Raw genomic sequence first — 17,554 nt, forward strand, 5'->3', positions numbered from 1 at the left:
TTTACATACCCTTGTCTACTTGCGATAGGTACGATATTGAGTAAAGATGTATCGGATTCATTTATGTTAGGATATCATAAGACTCTCATAAACAGAGACAGGAGGATCATAATGGTCATCGTTTCATGTCTGCCACCCCCGTCTGTATTGTAACGCCGAAAAAATAACATTGAGGATGGAACCATTCCAGAAAGAAGGGGGAAAAGAATAGAGAACTCCGCGCGAAATGTATATCAGTAAGAATAAACGCAACAGCGGGAAAAAAACAATATGAGTGGAGGATGCAAATGAGCCGAGCTGAGATTGCAAATGGTTGATGTTAGTCGATCTTCGCGCCGGCCAAACCTCTGGGTGTCGTGAGATTGTTCGATAGTCGGATTCGAGCATTCTTGGTATGTTTCTTGAGCTTTTTGCGGGCTACCATGACGGGCACGGAGGATTTCGTGACGAGGTAGTTTGAGAATGAGCCTAGTAAAACTCTTCGTAGTGTTAGTATGGTTGGTAGAAAGATGGAAGATTGGCATACCCTTTGATAGCGCTGCGGCCTCTGGATCCAAGGATCACGAGTGTTGGCTCGAGACCATCAATCTGGAACAGTTAGTAGGCATCTTTTCTAATATGATGGTGGAATTGCTTACAGCTTCCGTGAGCAAATGCTTCGGACTCTTGCAATGAATCACCTCCACTGCCACACGGACTTGCAGCATCGTCTTCCTTAGCAATCGCACACATGTATTCGATATATCCTCAATAGCGCGAATACGTTCCTGCTCAGACCTCGACAATGCTCGCGCATCGACCGAGTTGTTCCGCGAGTTGGCCTTGCTATCTGTCCCGCTGAAATAAGCCGCGAGAGCATTCGGTAACAGACTCGTAGTAGCCGAAGACGAAGTCTGGTACTTCTGAGCTGTCTTTTCGGTTTGTTTGCCCACAATATCAGTTGTGTGTTTGATGACCGTTGCGCCGTCGCCTATCTGCACACCTGTGTTGAGATCAACGCCGGATGCGTTTTCGTCGGCTACTGCGTAGACAGCAAATAGTGTATCGCCATCACGCAGGATTGTGCCAATTGTCCATTCAAGCGCATATACAGACTCCTCGCTGAGATCCGTTGCAACAAGGTACTTGCGCTGCCGTCGGAATCCTTCTTCTGCTTCTTGCTGTAAACGAGGGAAATCGCCTCTGATAATGGTTCGGATCGCTCGGTCGGGAATGGTCGTATCGACAGAAGACATATGAATACTGAGGTTTTGCGCTTGTTTGATGTCTGACAGATCTGCTTCTTCGTCGGAGCCGACTGGTGTGTTGAGGCCGGATCCATTGTGATCGAAACTGGTGTGTGGGTGAACGCCGGATTTTCTAGGCCCTGGTGATAGTACTGTCCTGCGTCCGTTGGCTCGTCGATGCGTCACGATGGGGCCATTCAACTCTTCTATTCAATTGTTAGCATATGTAAAATCCAGCCAGTCTTATAAAAAAGACGCACCCTCTTCATTCAACTCATTGAATAAACTCAATGCACCGCCTACTCTAGGACCGCCCAGTGGAAGCGGACCAGGTCCTCTCTTCCCACTCCAACCACCAGGTGGAGCTGGAGACCGAGCAGGCGATGTTCCCGGTGACAGCCCTTTCGTCTTACTCCTGCCACGAGGCGATTTGCTTCTCCCTCGCGGGCCGACCGGTCCTTTGCGAATGTCATACGCATCTTCTTCTTCCGAGCTTATGTCATCGGCCTCATCGCTGCTTTCGGCAGAATCCGAGTTCTCATCTGCGCTTTCTGTTCTGTCCTTGGCGAGACGTTCACTTCGGTCGGGATCGTTGTTGAAGTTGAGCGAGGCTTTGGAAAGGGTGGGCGAGACACTGGCTTCGGACACGGAGTCGGGCGCATCGTGATCCATGGTGGCGGACAGGCCTTGTTCAGAGTCGGACAGTCTATGCTTCCTGAAGAAGCGGCGTGGCTTTATCGTGGGTTCACCATATGATGCAGACTGCAATTGAGATTGAGACTGAGACGGAGTGCGGTAGCGCGGGGACAGTTGTTCGAAGGCGGCGGGGTCTATGCGAGATACGTGATTAGGTGTCAGCGTTTCAGCCCGTTTTTGTCCACGTCGTCAAGAACAGTGCAGTTTTTTCAATTGAATTATTGATCATCTGAAGATGCAAAGACACAAACAAGAAAAGGACTTACTGCTGGCTTGTCGCTGCGGAAGCACGATGTGGGGAACACTCGGCTGCATCCCATACAGAAAGCCCGCGTCAATGTCCACCTCCCGCTCCTTCAGCGCTCTCTGCTTCTTCTCCTTCTCGCGTTTTAAATGTGTCACGCTGTCCGACGACCGTCGCTCGGGTTCCACATCATCTGCATCGTCGCTGGGCTCGTAGATGCCATCGTCCCACTCTGAGAGTAAGGTGTTGGTCCATGGTGAGGAACTGGCAAGAGGGCTGCTGACGGATGCCCGGCGGCCACTCTCGGATTTCTCTTGTTTGTTTCTGAGCAGACTGAGATTCTTGCCGCGGCCGCTGCTAATGCGACTGGAGTTGTCTGCGCGGGGAGCTTTCGGACTCTTCAGTCCATCGAGATTGCGCAGGAGCTCCTTTCGCTCTTGTTCCAGGGTCTGTTCGAGAGACATTCTGAGTGGTCTCTGGTCTTTGCCGAACATGATGAAAGGAAAAGAAGAGAAGAGAAGGAAAATCCGGGGTGCGGGGATGCCGTCTACGTTGCAGCCAGAGCGAGGCCCGACGATTGGCTTGGATTGGTGGCCACCAACGCCCGAGGAGCCTATCTAGCCGCAAGCGGACACCTAACAAACAGTCGCTGGAAGGAAAGTCCGCCGATGATCTTGAAAAGTCACCGGTAGGTTGATAAGTAGTATGTATGTATCCCTGAAAGGTTCGCGCAGCCCAGGTGTCTCGATTCGATTGGTATTGATGGTATGTGTTGTCTTTGGTGAGTAAGCAGCTTGCACACTTGACTAAGGATAGAACAGAGTCAGTTGAGATGTTACACTATGAAGCTACAAAGAGAAAGCGCGAAAGACTGCACTTACCTTTGCTATAGTACACTCCGAACAGAGAGCGGCCTGGATTCAGGTTCACCAATGTGCAACCACGGACCAAAAGAAGCTTCTTTGGCAGGACCAAGTGGGATGACTGTGCAACTGCAGCTGCACGACAATAGATAGCACTTGCACAATCACAGTGTTTCTGGATAATAGAATGACAAGCTTCCTCTGACATGCTCCGACATCTTAAATCATGCTATCCGCAGCGGACTTCGCCTCCCTGCCTCCATGCTCATCTTGGCTCGCGGGGTAACGAGGCTTGGAATGGAACTAGGGTCTGGGCATTACCTACATCAATGCCTATGAGCCCTTGCCATTTGCAAAATTGAAAAGTTGGGCTGGTCGAGACTCGCCTAAGGATTTTGCATGATAAACCTTATCATGATAATGTAAATACGTACCCTAGGTACGTCGAAGTGGGTCTCTGAGTACGTATTCGACGTTGGTAGAGCTAGATGAGATGGGATTAAAAAAAAAGAAATATCGTACACCGCATCGTCCCACCTGCTCTCGATTGGTCTCGGCTCCCTTGTCATTAGAAGCTGCTATCAGAACCAGAAGTGGTCCAATAAGATGATCTCGTGGATGAATGTGAGCTGATAACCAGCTGTAAGAAGGTTGTTTTCTGGCTTTGCCAAGATGGTGGTCGACTAATGTTTGCACTCGCAAATCAATCTTATAAGCTCATTAGTATGCATAATATTGGTAATCCGAAGCTAAGCGCACTAATGTACTTACTAAATACAATATCTATCTTGATATAGACAAGGAACAAGAACGTTGAGATCGCGCCATCAAAAATTCACCATACCCAAGGAAAACGTACACCTGATATCTTTATTCTTTCATCCATCGCATTGATGATAACTGGAGAGTCCCGTCATATTAACTTTTTCCTTCTCTCACCAAAGAGAGGGATGACCGATACTGGTTGTAGTGCACCTAGGGCTAAAATCCCACATCGGATGGGAAGGTACTTGGGACGCTGCGGTTAAACAGTTGAAGCGTCGATTTCTGACTTAACAGATTGTTCACAAGGACTTGTCCTTTCTAAATATGATATAACTCAAAGATGTAAGGACTGAGAATTGATCCAACGCGAGCTTACACGAAGTCTTTGGTCACACTAATGTGAAGCAAAATTTACTAATGTGGTATCATTGTGTCAGGGTATCTGGTGGATATCCGCCGAGGCTATCCTAATTGATCATCGGATCCTTTGTAAATCGAATGACTTTTTACATGGTAAATCCTATGATAATAATGTAAGTACGTACCTACGTACTTCATTTCCCTGACGCCGTGGGACCTTTTTCTTCTGTTTTAGTGCCCACCCCGTCGCCGCTTTCGCTCCCTAAGTATAATTAAGTATACCTCTGAGCGCTGTGATCAGATCAGTGAGCTTTATATAAGCTTGTGAGGACGCTCAATAATCTATTAACCTGATTCACATCTAGTTTTCGCTTAGTAAGACGTAGCAACGTCTTATTCCTTGTCTAGTGTTAGACCGGATTATAATATTACCAAGGGAGGACTTGAAAATGCATTTTTAATTCAAAATATATAACCGATAGTAGAGATGGGATTTGAGGGTGGTTATTTCGACTTCACCAGCGTGGGTCGAGTGAATGCTGAAGCCCAGCATTTCATTCGTTGATGTCACAAGCCGATCATTCAAATCTGAGTCATTCAATCTGATATCAGAACTAAAACGTAATGGCTGTAATAGTTCGTTCAAGGAGCATCAGGATCTGGATTGTTAAACCAAGAGCGAGATGATACACCGCTGACTGTCCCCTCCCGTCCAGTAGGCTCAAGATTAAGTATCTGGATCACATTGCCCTTTTTCTGCATCCAGGCACCAGGCGCGTATAGAGACTGCTGAGGTCCAATGGTCCAAAAGCGACCAAGGTTATTACCATTGATCCAGACCACCCCCTTGATCCATTCAGGTAGTTCGATCCAGGTATCGCTGACGGTAGGTAGATCAAACGTCCCGGTGTAGAAAATGGGGCTCGACGACGGCGAAATGTTGGTCGGTACTCTGGCCTGAGGAGGTGGAGCCATCCCTTTGTCCAGTGGAAGCGTATACACATTCCAGCCAGCCAACGTGCTGCCGCCAACGGTGACGTCGCCGAAGATACCTTTGGTCTGGTATGGGATGTCTGGGCCAAAGTTCACACGGCCCATGTTTTCGTTCAGAAGATCCAAGACGTCGCCGGACTTCAAATTCAGCGTTATGACCTGTTGAGAGCCATTAGGATACATACTGTCGAAGACTCCTTTTCGCTCCCCATTGACGTAAACTATAATTCGGTCTTTGGCCGCGATGCCAGGTTGGAGAGTTCCGCTATATGAGCTATTGACAGTGGTACGGTAGAGGGTAAATCCGTACCACTGGCCGAGCGCCTCCATATTTATAGGTGACTCCATGCTATAAGGACTAGGCAATCCATCGAATAGGTAGAAAGCTGGCTTGACGTCAACGGATGGTATTGCTATCATTGGGGCTATACTGGGGACATCCGGTAAATCTGACGAAAATGGACCAAGTGTTTCTCGAAGGGCATAATAAATATCGTTATGCCGGCCTGATTCATCTAGAGGAGCACCGTAATCGTAGCTGGTTGTAACAGGCTGAGTTCCGCTACCAAAGTCTGAACCGCTTTGAAAGCCAAAGTTGGTCCCTCCATTGAACGTATAAATGCTGAAACAGTCACCATTGGTCACGACACTCTGGAGTGTTGATTGAGCAAATGTTGTTGTTTTCGTTGGTGACGTACTGATCCGGCTGATCTTCGATATTATTCCAGTAAATGTAGCTAAAGATGGTATTCAAACTCATTGCACGTGCCATGGCAAGTCGATTACTCCAATCCTGCCATGGGACACGTTGTGGATCCATCTGGCCCCCGATAAGTTGGAAGGGTTCACCATTGAGGAGGAAACTAGTTGCATTGTACGTAAAAGAACCAGCAAGGGCTGACCTTGCATGGGCAATAGCCGCAAGAGCAAGATAAATTGTGGTAAAAGTACGCATCACGTTTTAGAAACAGAAGTAACCGGCCTGGCTTTGTGAGCATTTACAAGGCCGCAATTCAGTTTACTTGGATAGCCGAATCTCTGCTTCTACCGTCCTCCTAGCGGCTGATATCACTCCGATTGTCATGTTACGGTTGTATGGCATTTGGCACAATATTACAGTTACTCGCACTAGCATTACTGGATGTTTCACGCCTCCACTAGGTGTTCTTCCTTCATGTCAGCACTAATGCCGGCAAATTACTTTCATGGACTAATACGGGGAAAGCTATGGGCGGGATACCACCACGGAATATGATTACTTGGAGTAAGTAGATCGAAAATAAACACGAGACTGAAATCAGCGGTTACGACACTCAGCAAAAGCAATTACTTTAATCAAAGTTTTTTACTGGAGAGCTCCTTTTAAATTTAGATTGTATTCGCTAAGCAATAGTATACATATATTCTTTCTCCTACTCAGATATTTCCAATTTGAAGGCATCATCACATATCAGTTTCCACTCTTATTCTTATCTTTATTGTCTAAAATCCAAACTCTTCTTCATAGGCGATTGTAGCCCATACTTCATCATCATGAAGCTCCTGGCGCTGTCGCTGCCGACATTGGCGGTTCTTTTCGGCGCGCCGCAGATGATAGCCGCTCTTTCATCAGGGGACGCAGCAGCCATGTACGAAGCGTACAATAATGCGTTTCTATACACGTCTGGTAGTAATGCATACTACAAAAAGACGTTAGCTGACTCCGGCGAAGATGGATCATGGACGGAGGATCTCGATATCGATGTGGTCTTAGATGCCTATGAGGTTACCGGCGATGGGGATAAACTGGCATTGATAAGCGACCTATTAACAACATGGCTAACATACAATCCTTCCCCGTGGAGTGGGGATGGATGGAATGATGATATCGGCTGGKACACATTGGCTCTTATGCGTGGTTACCAGTATACCGGCAACTCAAACTTCTTTAATCAGGCAAAAGCCGGATATGATATGGCTTTTGCACGAGGATGGGACACAGCACACAATGGTGGTGGTATCTGGGAATTGCAACCCGAAGATGATTCCTCTCCAGCAAAAAAATGCGTTTTGTCGAATAACAGCCTTGGGCGGGTGGCTTGCATGATCTATCAGAGCACGCACGACACAACCTATCTGGACCAGTGTACTGAGATTTATGACTGGGTCTGGCACAATCTATTTGTCCCTTCTACCGGGGAGGTATATGGTTGTATCGAACAGGACGGGACAATTGATTACGGTGACGATCCCTACAACCAAGGCGCCATGGCAGACATGGCGAACATGCTCTGGCTTATCAACAATGATGAAACCTTTCTCAACGACGCGGAAATGGCAATAAGCTATGCTTTCAACAAGGTAACTGCCAATGGCATATTTAGTTCTCCCTCCAATACAGTTGGCTGGACAGACGATCTGACACGGGGCATGGGACGTACTGTTTGGAACAATCGACTTTGGAGTACATACTATTCGTCGATGGTTAACAATGCAAATGCGATTGTCCAAAACAAASGAGCCGATCTTGGCATCACGTGGAATGGATGGGATACGCCTACTCCAGAAGTCAACACGCTAACAACGAATCAAGTTGCTGACGCGGCGGCCTGGCTTCAGTGGGTGCCGGCCAGCCAGCCAAATGACATTGCAGGTCTTCACATCATCACCAATGTCGAGAGTGGCTTKGCCMTTGATAGCATGGGCACTTTTGGATCGGGTCAAACTGTCAACCAATGGGGAGTGAACGGCGGTCAGAATCAGCGCTGGTTACTTTCGCAGAATTCTGACACCTCATGGAACATTATCAGCACGTCAACCTGGCAAGCGCTGGATTGTCCTGGTGGAAGCAATGCAGAAAATCTTACAATGATCCAATGGCAACCTTCCCGTAACAACAACCAGCGTTGGTGGATCGATGAGCAGTCTGATGGTACTTACAAGATCTGGAATCAAGCCAGTCAGATGGCCTTGGATGGCGCCTCTGCTAGCGACAACGGCGCTCCGTTGATTCAATGGGGTTGGAACGGCGGGGCTCAACAGCGGTGGAACCTCAAATAATTGCTTTGATATCAACGGAGTGTAACTTCATGCACGTGGATTGGAATTTGGCTCCTGTCTTGCCTGCATCCTTTCCTGTACTTGTGTTCAAAGTCCGAGAAGTTCCATCACGACTCCCGCGTATTTTGACTCCAGCAACATGTAGTTAACCCGATTTTTGATCTCTATCTATTGATTGTACCGTGTTGATTCTGTGGCATTCAGATTGAGAATCTACAAATCCATAGGAAATATTTGAAGGATCAGATAGTTTTCTATCCACAATATTCTATTCAGCATAGTGCGTAGTGCTCTGTGATATTTATAGATTGACAAATATGTGAAGCTATTCCCACTTCATGAAGCACATACAACAAAGGGTTCCGGGTCAAAGTATTATCCGGATTAGGATATTCCCTGCGTTCGGACACCTCTAGACCCGCCTTGCTACAAACTTACCTCACTGCTAGCCGCCGTCCAGTCCATTGTGTGACATTAGCAAAAGCCCCAGAAACAATTACCAGACAGCCGATACACTTTATTTAACCGAAGAATGGAAGGATAAAATTGACACTATAGTCAACATTCTCCTCCTGAGACTCGATGCGCTCTGTCTTGGTGCCAAAGACGGTGTCCCAGACCCGCGTCTGCTTGCCGTAGTTGTGGCTTTTTTTCCAACCCGTGCGATGGTGCAAGTCGTGGTCTTCGACAACGAGCTCCATCTTGAAGTACCTGAGAAGCGGCGCGACGGTTAGACCGGGGGCGCCGTGGATGCGCAGGCCGCTGTGACCAAACATCTCGATGAACATGACGTACTCGTAGCAGATCCATGTCTCGTAGAAGCCCATCGGCAGACCAAATGCCTGGCAGCTGTAGAAGGCAAGGACAGGTATCACAACAATGTCAAATAGTTCCTGCCAGCCGTCGGCATACAGTGACAGGAGCGTGTTTGGATGCTTGGTGAGGTGATGAGTGCGATGGAACTGCCAGAGCCAAGGGATGTCGTGCATAGCACGATGATACCAGTAGAACCAAAAATCTACCATGATGGGATACATGGTGAGCTCAATGAAGAGCCAAAAGAGCGGCCAGCCGATAAGGGATTCGGGTGTCTTTGTTGCGTCCCAGGCCATCATGACGGCCATGAGAGTTCGAGCGGTGCCCGTCATGAGGAGGGATGTGACAACTTCGCGGACCCGGACGTCAGGGACGCCGTCTCGGCCGTGCTTGTCACCGTCAAGGTAGCCGTATATGTGGCCGAGGTTCTTGATCATCTGGACCTCGCGGATGCCAGTGTATTTGATCCAGGCACCATACAGCAAGGCGGCCCATCCGAACGTTAGGTTGTGGCCCGTGTACTGCACATACAGGTAGTGTATAAGCATCGGGACGCTGGCATAGCCTAACACCCACTTATGAACTTGCCACAATGACGCGTTAGGGATTCTGTCTGTTTTGGCAAAGACTGGCACTGGTCGTTTGAGGTCAACAGGGTGAATATTAAGAAGTTCAATAGACCAGTGCCATATCGACCATTGACTCCTGTCGCCACCCTGCCATGTTGACTTCATCGAGTCTTTCGGATTTCGCCTCACGGCGGTCGCTGTGTCCGTTTCTCTAGACATTGTATGAAAGGTAAAATCTAATAGGTATCAGGTAAGAGCTGTAAAAAGTGAAATGTAGGAAAGGCGTGCGATTGTCGAGGCCGCTGGTCTTTTCTACCTCTTTGACTTGTCGATTGTCTTCGACAGTCTTGTTTCAAACGAGGTTCAGTTGCTTAAAGTCCTTGGTTGTAATCGATCTTCGGTGGAGGCTGAGGGGTACGATCTGAGCCTCGGCTCGATATAGGTAAAGGGCTGTTGCCAGGAGGTGAGTCATAGATCACATGCATTACAGGTCTACGGCATCCCCAGGCAGAGCAACCAGAGATTTTCCCAATTTCAGGACATGAGTGAAGTCAGCAAGACTAGATTGATTGTATTGGCTGCCCCACTCGAACGTAAACTTCACTCCATACTCACATAGTGATATATAGTTGTGGGGATTGTGCATCTGTAGTTTTGTGACATACGAGAGCGTGCCCAACAATATTGATCTCAGTGCACTGTAAATACAAGCGAGTTCACCTATGGCCAGCGCAGACCTGGGCCTTGGGAGTGTCGGTGTGAAGGGAACTAGGCTGGAGACCTGATGACACAGAAGTAGGTGTGTGGGCCTAAACAACGAGACTTGGACCCATTCTGCACCCAGGTGCAAAACTTTGAGTCGAGGACTTGTTAAATCAAGGTGGATTTTTGGAAGTATAAAGTTGTTCAATCCTCTCCCAATCTTGAGGGGCTGATGGACTGGTTATATACACCATATATGCACAGACCCTTATCGGAACAACACATCCACCGAGATATTCTATATTCAAAAGTCTTACTTTTTGTTATTCTTTTATATTTAAGCTTATATATAAGCGTTTCGATTGGGTTGAATTTATAGCTATAATCTAGGCTTTATTCTCTATTAATTTACATTTGATTTCAACGTAATATATCTATTAATTAGAGTTCTATAACTCAACTCTGTTTAATGACTTCATTCCCCAGTGCCGCATACTCTTCCGGCCTACTTATTTACCACCTATTCGCCAAAGCTCGGGCATTCTTGTTACTCAAAACGTTTGATATTCATCTTAAATTTCTGATGGGTTCACCAGAAGATGTTGTTGAACTAAGTCGTCCCACCGCTTCATACGAGGATAAGTATGGAGGTAAACATGACACCAAAATAATCGGTAATGCGGCGCCCAGGGAAGCGATGGAAATTCAAAAGCCCAGCTTATTTACAAAAAACATGTTCTTAGTATACTTCACTCGCTTCCAAGCTTCGAGAGATTATGCTAATTAAGCTTAGCTCTATGGCTGTCTGCTTGTAGCAACCTTCAATTCATTTATCAACGGCTACGATGGTTCGCTGATGGGTGCCATTAATTCCTACCCCCAATATCGAACGTATTTCGGCTTTCAGGTAGGTAAGGGGTCTCCTTCCACTGGTATCGTTTATGCTATTTATACCATTGGAAACATCTTGAGGTCTTTTGCTGCAGGACCGGCGATCGATTTCAGAGGTAGGAGGTGAATTTGCTTCTCCAAATACGAAGTGGAACTAAGTCATTTGCTAGGACGGCGCTACGGAATGTTCATTGGTGCCCTTATTATTATAATAGGCACCTGTGTTCAGGCCTCGGCTCAGAATTTGGCCGCCTTATGACCGGTCGTTTTATTCTCGGATTTGGAGTTGCTATCTCGGTCACTCCTGGTCCGGCTTATGTGTCAGAAATGGCGCATCCTTCTTATCGTGGCGTTATGACTGGCCTATAAAACACCTTCTGGTACGTTGGTGGGATCCTAGGTATCTTTGTGCCCTATGAGACATCCATGATCTCCGGGACAATGTCATGGAGGATACCGATCTGGCTTCAAATGTCGTTCTCGGGCATTGTTCTTGTTTTCTCCCTTTTTCTTCCCGAGGTGAGTCACCACAAGCATTTCGACTATAATATTGTGCTAAGACTAGATATATATAGACCCCTCGTTGGCTCATCGCTAATGACCGGACTGAAGAAGCGCTTGATATAATGGCTAAGTATCATGGAGAGGGTGACCGTCATTGTTCAATTCTCGGGATGTTCGTTATCGTACCATGCTCGTAGTCACCATGGTGAGTTTTAAAAGGCCTGCTCTATATTGCCTTACTAATGCACGCTCAGCTTTCTTTGGACAATGGTCGGGGAACGGGGCTGTTTATATTACTATCCTCAAATGCTGCAGGGTGCCGGAATCACAGACAACCACACTCGGCTCCTATATAACGGTTGCCAGAACGTTGTCTCATTGGGCGGTGCTAGTTTTGGCGCGATGTATGCGGATAGATGGGGACGTCGCCCGCAATTACTCGTCAGCACTGGTATGATTGTCGGCATATTCTGTATCAAACAATCAATGCCACAAACGTCTACACTGCCGCCCACGGCACGCTCCTCGCGAAGTTCTCCTTGGCCTCCAACAAGGCCGAGATCGCATTTGTCTTCCTTTTTGGGTTCTTGATATCCACTGGTTGCACGCCTCTTCAATCCCTATATCCCGTAGAAGTTTTGCGCTGTGAGTCTCGAGCGAAAGGAATGGATCTCTACAACTTCTGGGTGAATATCGCATCATTCTACAACACATTCGTAATAGGGATTGCGTTCACGGATGCGGGGTGGAGATATTATTTCTTGTACATCTTCTGGGATATCTTCGAGTTTGTATTCATTTACTTCTTTTTTGTCGAGACGAAGAATCGAACCTTGGAGGAGCTGACGGAGATTTTCACGGCTAAAAAACCGGTTGAGTTCTCCTTGCGGAAGAAGACCGAGATTGGGATCATTTCAGACGAGAAGGGACATGTTGTTCTTAAACAGATTGAAAATTCTCATTCGAATGTTTGATAATGGTGACTCTGAGGTCTCCTACTATCGAATAGCCAGTCCTGTCCGTTAAATTTAGTCCGCAGAAGTGATAACGTTAACTTCATTAATTAAAAAAGGTCCTGTTAAGATCACAACCATTGTCGGGCATATGGCTATATACTGACCTTTGTCTGTGTGAGCTTTCAGAAGCCTAAAATCTCGAGGTCCTCATTATTTGTGTATTACAGATAGAGCAGGAATCCGGGGATAGTTTTTCGCCACATTACATCACCAAAGACTAGTAATCTTGATGACCGCGATACCTCCACCTCTGAATCCATCAACCTCATCCAAATTCGACAGTCGACTAATCGGTCGTCTCATCTACTAAAGTTGGATTACTTGATTGCTCGCTCATGATGTCTTCATCGTCAGATTCTAAGAATGTGCTGGACCAGCCATTTGGACGGAAAGGTAAACTCTTGGTTTGAGAAGAGGTCTTTATATCTGGTATCTCATACAAGGTTGGTTTTTGATAGATCGATCCATGAGTATTCCTCGCTCGTCTCTCCGTGTCCAGCGAGCCGTGTGGCTATCAGCTGGAGGTGGCATGATTGCCACGCTCGAAGGAGTGTATCTGATGATGCGAAGCTTTCAGCGGCTGAGACGGTTTTAAACGAAGCATTGACACTCAAATCAGCGCGGTCTTACCGGGTAGCATGCAAGGCTTCGCAAACGATAAAAGCTTTTTTGAATCTCATCTATCGTTATTACTGCCAGTGACTTCTTCTCGAGATATACTACTCCAAAACCGGGGCCAAAACACTCAAACCATCAATCTCTACAAGGTTGAGTGAGGATTAGTGAGGTACAGCTGGATGCTGAGTATTAGTCTCTTGCAGAGTCTGTATTTTCTGTGCTAGCTATGCGTGCACGTTTCTTTTTCTTCTTTAATCTGAATTTTACCGTCCAATAAGGTCGCTTTATCTAGCGCGAGGGCGATGATCTTTGAACTTAGCAAACGTCTTTTCAGCCTCCCAGTTCCAGATCCTGTCGCTGGCAAAGACGAGATCCATTCCCTCCAATGTCCTCTGGTTAGAATTTGGATACAGTGCCCACACAATGACGATGCCCAAGAAGTTCACCGACCCGAAGATGTACGAGGTCTTTTCATTGAGACGGTCGAATATCGTCTGAAGAAGCGGCACCTACGCAGGGTCTTAAGAAAGTGCAAATGGTAGCAGCCGCGCTACTGGATTTCAGAAAGCAAGTTGATCAAGAGACCTAGCTTATAACTTGATACAATTTCATGTTACTTTAAAAAAGTAAAAAATAGTGTGGCTGGATACATTTTTCAAGCAGAATTTACCTGATCTTAATAATTCCACTTTATATGCATAATTTATAGAGGCCAATCTCGTGTGGTTAACTAAACAAAGTCTTGCTTGGACCTTGGAAAGAATCCTTTCTTTTATGTGAGTTGTTCGATTTCATATCTTTATTGGGCGGTATCCTTGACTTTGCTCGAAGTAAATAAATGATTCCTTGATGCAAAGAACTTGGAGGTCTACTCTGAATGAAAAATTGCTATATATTTGATATAAGTAGAGCGAGCACAATATCGACAAACCAGGTAGTCTCATCTCGTAGAATTTATGGAATCATGCTCCACGACTGAGAGCTTTGAGGCAGAACATCTACATAATGACTCTGATCAGCTTCGAGTGGTACTATGTCCGATGGCGAAGTATCAGCGTTGGCAGTGGTATTGTGATTCTCATTATCAACCGGCCAACGCGTGTTCGAAGCATACGAAAGAGGATTGTTCTCAATGTAAATGGCGTCCAGCCGGGGAGATGGAGAACGTAAGAGGGAATCAGAATCATCTTGAATTACTGCGGTATCGACTCCCCAGACTTATCGTCAAGTAAGGCCTCGTCTTGCGCTGCATTGGCTCCTATCCAAGGAGCACGCCTAAGACGCTCTGGCTTGGCCCATCGGAAGCCACGAAAATCGAATTCATCGATTTCCCGACAAGATGACGGTACTCATTTAGAAAACTGACCCTGTTAGTACACATCAGTTTTAGACAAGGGGGTAAGACGAAACTTTTCAGTGCGGCGACATCGGCGTCTTCGAGAACTCGCATGTAGTCACATCTTTGTAGTCTATAGAGCGCCTCGATACACTTTTCTTTATTTATTACCTCTTGCTTTTTCTGTAGTGGGTCGATGAACTTGCAAGATATTTTACAAAATCAGATCGAGCTGCAATATTTCAAATGGCTGTTAAAAGCTGCGACATGCTTCTATCATTTGCGGCGTCTGGGGGTCAACAGACGGGTCGTCTTTGGCCAATCGTTGTGGCTTKAAAAGAAGAACTGATGAATGAGTTTAGTATAAATGTCTGTCATTTAACGATAAATGCTTGCTGCTTACTCTTAGAGACATATACGCGCGCACGCCGCTTTGAGGAATATGCCATTTTTACCTTTCTCTCTTGTCTTCCACTATCGCCAGACATAATCATTCCCACCCAGCATATATATCATGTGTTTTATAATCTCTTTCATGGAGTGCATTATTCCAATACTTAGATAAAAATGGTAAAATTAAAATGAAAGGTATCGAATATCGGCGTTGACCATGAGACCCAATTTGAGGTCATTTGCTTAAGCCCTAATAATACTGCATCTAGCAGGATCTATACACACAGGCAAGGAGCGATCTTGAGTAGCTCAAGAGGAGTAAGAATGAGACAGGGCATCCTTCAATACAAAGATTACCATGTTTAATTCAACTGATCCCTGTTCAATATGTTCTTTGCACACATGGTCAAGTAGCACAATAAATGTATTTCTTTCTACGTAGACTGAATACAAGCACAAAACCAACTGCATGATACAAAAATAGACATTGAAACCAGTTAAGCATAGAAAATTTGAATGAATAGCGCTAAAAATGGTATATCAGAAAAGTAAAAGTGTGTGGCTAAGGATCGCTCCTGAAATCTTGTGTATAAAGGTGAAGGTGAAGGCGAAGAGAAGATATGGAAAAGATGTAAAGAGCTGAAAATATATTGAAAAGAGAGGGACTGGAAATGAATGAAGGAGAAGAGTAGATGATCGAACACAGTTGCGACCATCGCTGGAGGCTCACATTCAAGCAACAGCCATGGCAGGGAGTTGCAACATAGCTGCTACCCATAAGCAATACAAGTGAAAGGACTTCTTGTCAGACGCGTTGTCCGTTTTGAAGATGAACCTCAATCCAGTCATACCAGCAGACCCAGCAGTCAAAATGTACCCATAGTAAGAGAGATTAAGGTAGTAAGGGCAAAAGACGGACCAGAACATCAAACTGGCCCCCAGGGTCATCCGGCCTGTCTTTGAACCCATAATGAGAGGCAATGTGGTCCGGCCTTTGAGTTGGTCGCCCTCCATGTCGCGGAAATCCTGAGCATGGATGGTGGTCAAGATGACAAGGCCGAAGATGATCATCCATAGTTTTGCGGCTCTTGTCTCAGAATGATTGGAGACAATGGCAATGCTTCCAAGCGCATAAAAGATGTAGCCACCAGCGGCTAGAAGATTGCGCATGAACCAGTCCTCGTTGCCGCCTTGGTTGTCGTATAGCCAGTATAGGACGAAAAGGGCCAAAGTCTCTGGTATGACTCCGTTGACATAGCTGATGCCCAGAGTCATGGCGATCATGACTCGCAGAAGATTGGAGGCAGCTGCTGGACTGATTCTTCCAGATGCAATAGGACGTGAAGGCTTGTTAAGACGATCCTCTTCGATGGACTCCGGGGAGTTTTGGTTGTTGATATCAAAAACCATCAGCACTCCCCAGAGCCACAAAAGTGCTTGCGGGCAGTTGTAGCAAAGATCGCGCAAAGAAACAGGACTTATTGTCAGAGCAGAGTTTGTGTACGCGCCTAGAATGCCGAATGTCATGCAAGGAATTATGACGGTCGTGATGTCCGAGTAGAAGAAAAGATAAACGATGTGTAGAAAGCGAATGGCATCATTTATGGTGGGCATTTTTGGCAGTTTGAGCTGAGGCTCGCACCACACAGTGAAGAGTTGATATGGCCTTGGTACTGGAGATACGAGCATTTCATAGTCGATGCTCTGGGGTTTCATTTGTAAGGACTGTGACTCCATTTCCGATGACTGGAGGTGAGACATTGTGTTGATAATTTGTGGCATTTTTGAAGAATTGGAAATATTCTAAAGGCTGACAATGATAAGCACGATAATAATAGAGAGCGTGATAAATTATATATAGAGTCGGCCCTTTTATTGTGGTCTGTCTCGTATGTTTTAATGATTGTCATCAGGTGAAAGAAGGACAAACCCGTTGACTTGAGATACCCAACACAAAGCAATAGATCATGGACAACCCTGAAAGGGAGGATCCGTCTTATGTATGTACGAGCGTTGTACACCTACATATTGCATCGACAAGGAAGATCGAAGACTATGTAATGAGCCCACCCCTCCGGCAATAACTGCCCTCCCACGGCCCTGCAGGATCTGATCAAAAAGGGAAAATAACAATAGGGCCATCAGGCGGTCCATGATCCTGGGATCTGATCCACTTCTCGCTCGTGCCATCTTTCGTCATTTCCTACTGGTTACCAGGCGGAATTTCAAGAACCCGGACAAACTGTTTGATTCGAGTATGTGGGCATCAAACTCAAATAATTTCCTTAGTAGAAACGCCACAGACCTCCTGGCCGCATCTCCATTATTTGGGGCGAGGCGATCAATCGGAAAACTCGGAATGAAGTATATGATGACCATTTGGGTTCATATTTCATACTATTCCATCATCTACGTACAAATAATGAGTCAACCTTGTGCATAAAATCATCGTAGATAACCGAAAAATGCGACCTGTAATAGATGCATGACGAATTCTAGACCATCAGATCGCCCATCTTGGGT

At 46.2% G+C, this 17,554-nt stretch overlaps 6 protein-coding genes across 6 annotated transcripts; 2 read left to right on the top strand and 4 right to left on the bottom strand.

Moving 5' to 3' along the window:
- Positions 1-319: 319 nt before the first annotated feature.
- Positions 320-2,630, bottom strand: BHQ10_003713 (uncharacterized protein; the record flags this gene model as incomplete). Its single annotated transcript, XM_040876000.1, has 5 exons — positions 320-479; positions 527-588; positions 639-1,432; positions 1,487-2,056; positions 2,189-2,630. The coding sequence occupies 5 exons, from the start codon at positions 2,628-2,630 to the stop codon at positions 320-322; spliced, it is 2,028 nt and encodes a 675-aa protein (XP_040732217.1).
- A 2,166-nt stretch (positions 2,631-4,796) lies between these two features.
- On the bottom strand, positions 4,797-5,919 carry BHQ10_003714 (uncharacterized protein; the record flags this gene model as incomplete). Its single annotated transcript, XM_040876001.1, has 2 exons — positions 4,797-5,769; positions 5,846-5,919. The coding sequence occupies 2 exons, from the start codon at positions 5,917-5,919 to the stop codon at positions 4,797-4,799; spliced, it is 1,047 nt and encodes a 348-aa protein (XP_040732218.1).
- Positions 5,920-6,680: 761 nt separating this feature from the next.
- BHQ10_003715 (uncharacterized protein) lies at positions 6,681-8,186 on the top strand (the record flags this gene model as incomplete). The annotated part of the gene is made up of 1 exon (XM_040876002.1): positions 6,681-8,186. The coding sequence occupies one exon, from the start codon at positions 6,681-6,683 to the stop codon at positions 8,184-8,186; it is 1,506 nt and encodes a 501-aa protein (XP_040732219.1).
- A 521-nt stretch (positions 8,187-8,707) lies between these two features.
- Positions 8,708-9,790, bottom strand: BHQ10_003716 (uncharacterized protein; the record flags this gene model as incomplete). Its single annotated transcript, XM_040876003.1, has 1 exon — positions 8,708-9,790. One exon carries the CDS (start codon positions 9,788-9,790, stop codon positions 8,708-8,710), a length of 1,083 nt encoding a protein of 360 aa, XP_040732220.1.
- A 2,294-nt stretch (positions 9,791-12,084) lies between these two features.
- Positions 12,085-12,642, top strand: BHQ10_003717 (uncharacterized protein; the record flags this gene model as incomplete). The annotated part of the gene is made up of 1 exon (XM_040876004.1): positions 12,085-12,642. One exon carries the CDS (start codon positions 12,085-12,087, stop codon positions 12,640-12,642), a length of 558 nt encoding a protein of 185 aa, XP_040732221.1.
- A 3,121-nt stretch (positions 12,643-15,763) lies between these two features.
- Positions 15,764-16,792, bottom strand: BHQ10_003718 (uncharacterized protein; the record flags this gene model as incomplete). Its single annotated transcript, XM_040876005.1, has 1 exon — positions 15,764-16,792. The coding sequence occupies one exon, from the start codon at positions 16,790-16,792 to the stop codon at positions 15,764-15,766; it is 1,029 nt and encodes a 342-aa protein (XP_040732222.1).
- Positions 16,793-17,554: the final 762 nt, after the last annotated feature.

Source organism: Talaromyces amestolkiae, assembly GCF_001896365.1.
Source record: "Talaromyces amestolkiae strain CIB chromosome Unknown scaffold6.1, whole genome shotgun sequence".
NCBI lineage: Eukaryota > Fungi > Ascomycota > Eurotiomycetes > Eurotiales > Trichocomaceae > Talaromyces > Talaromyces amestolkiae.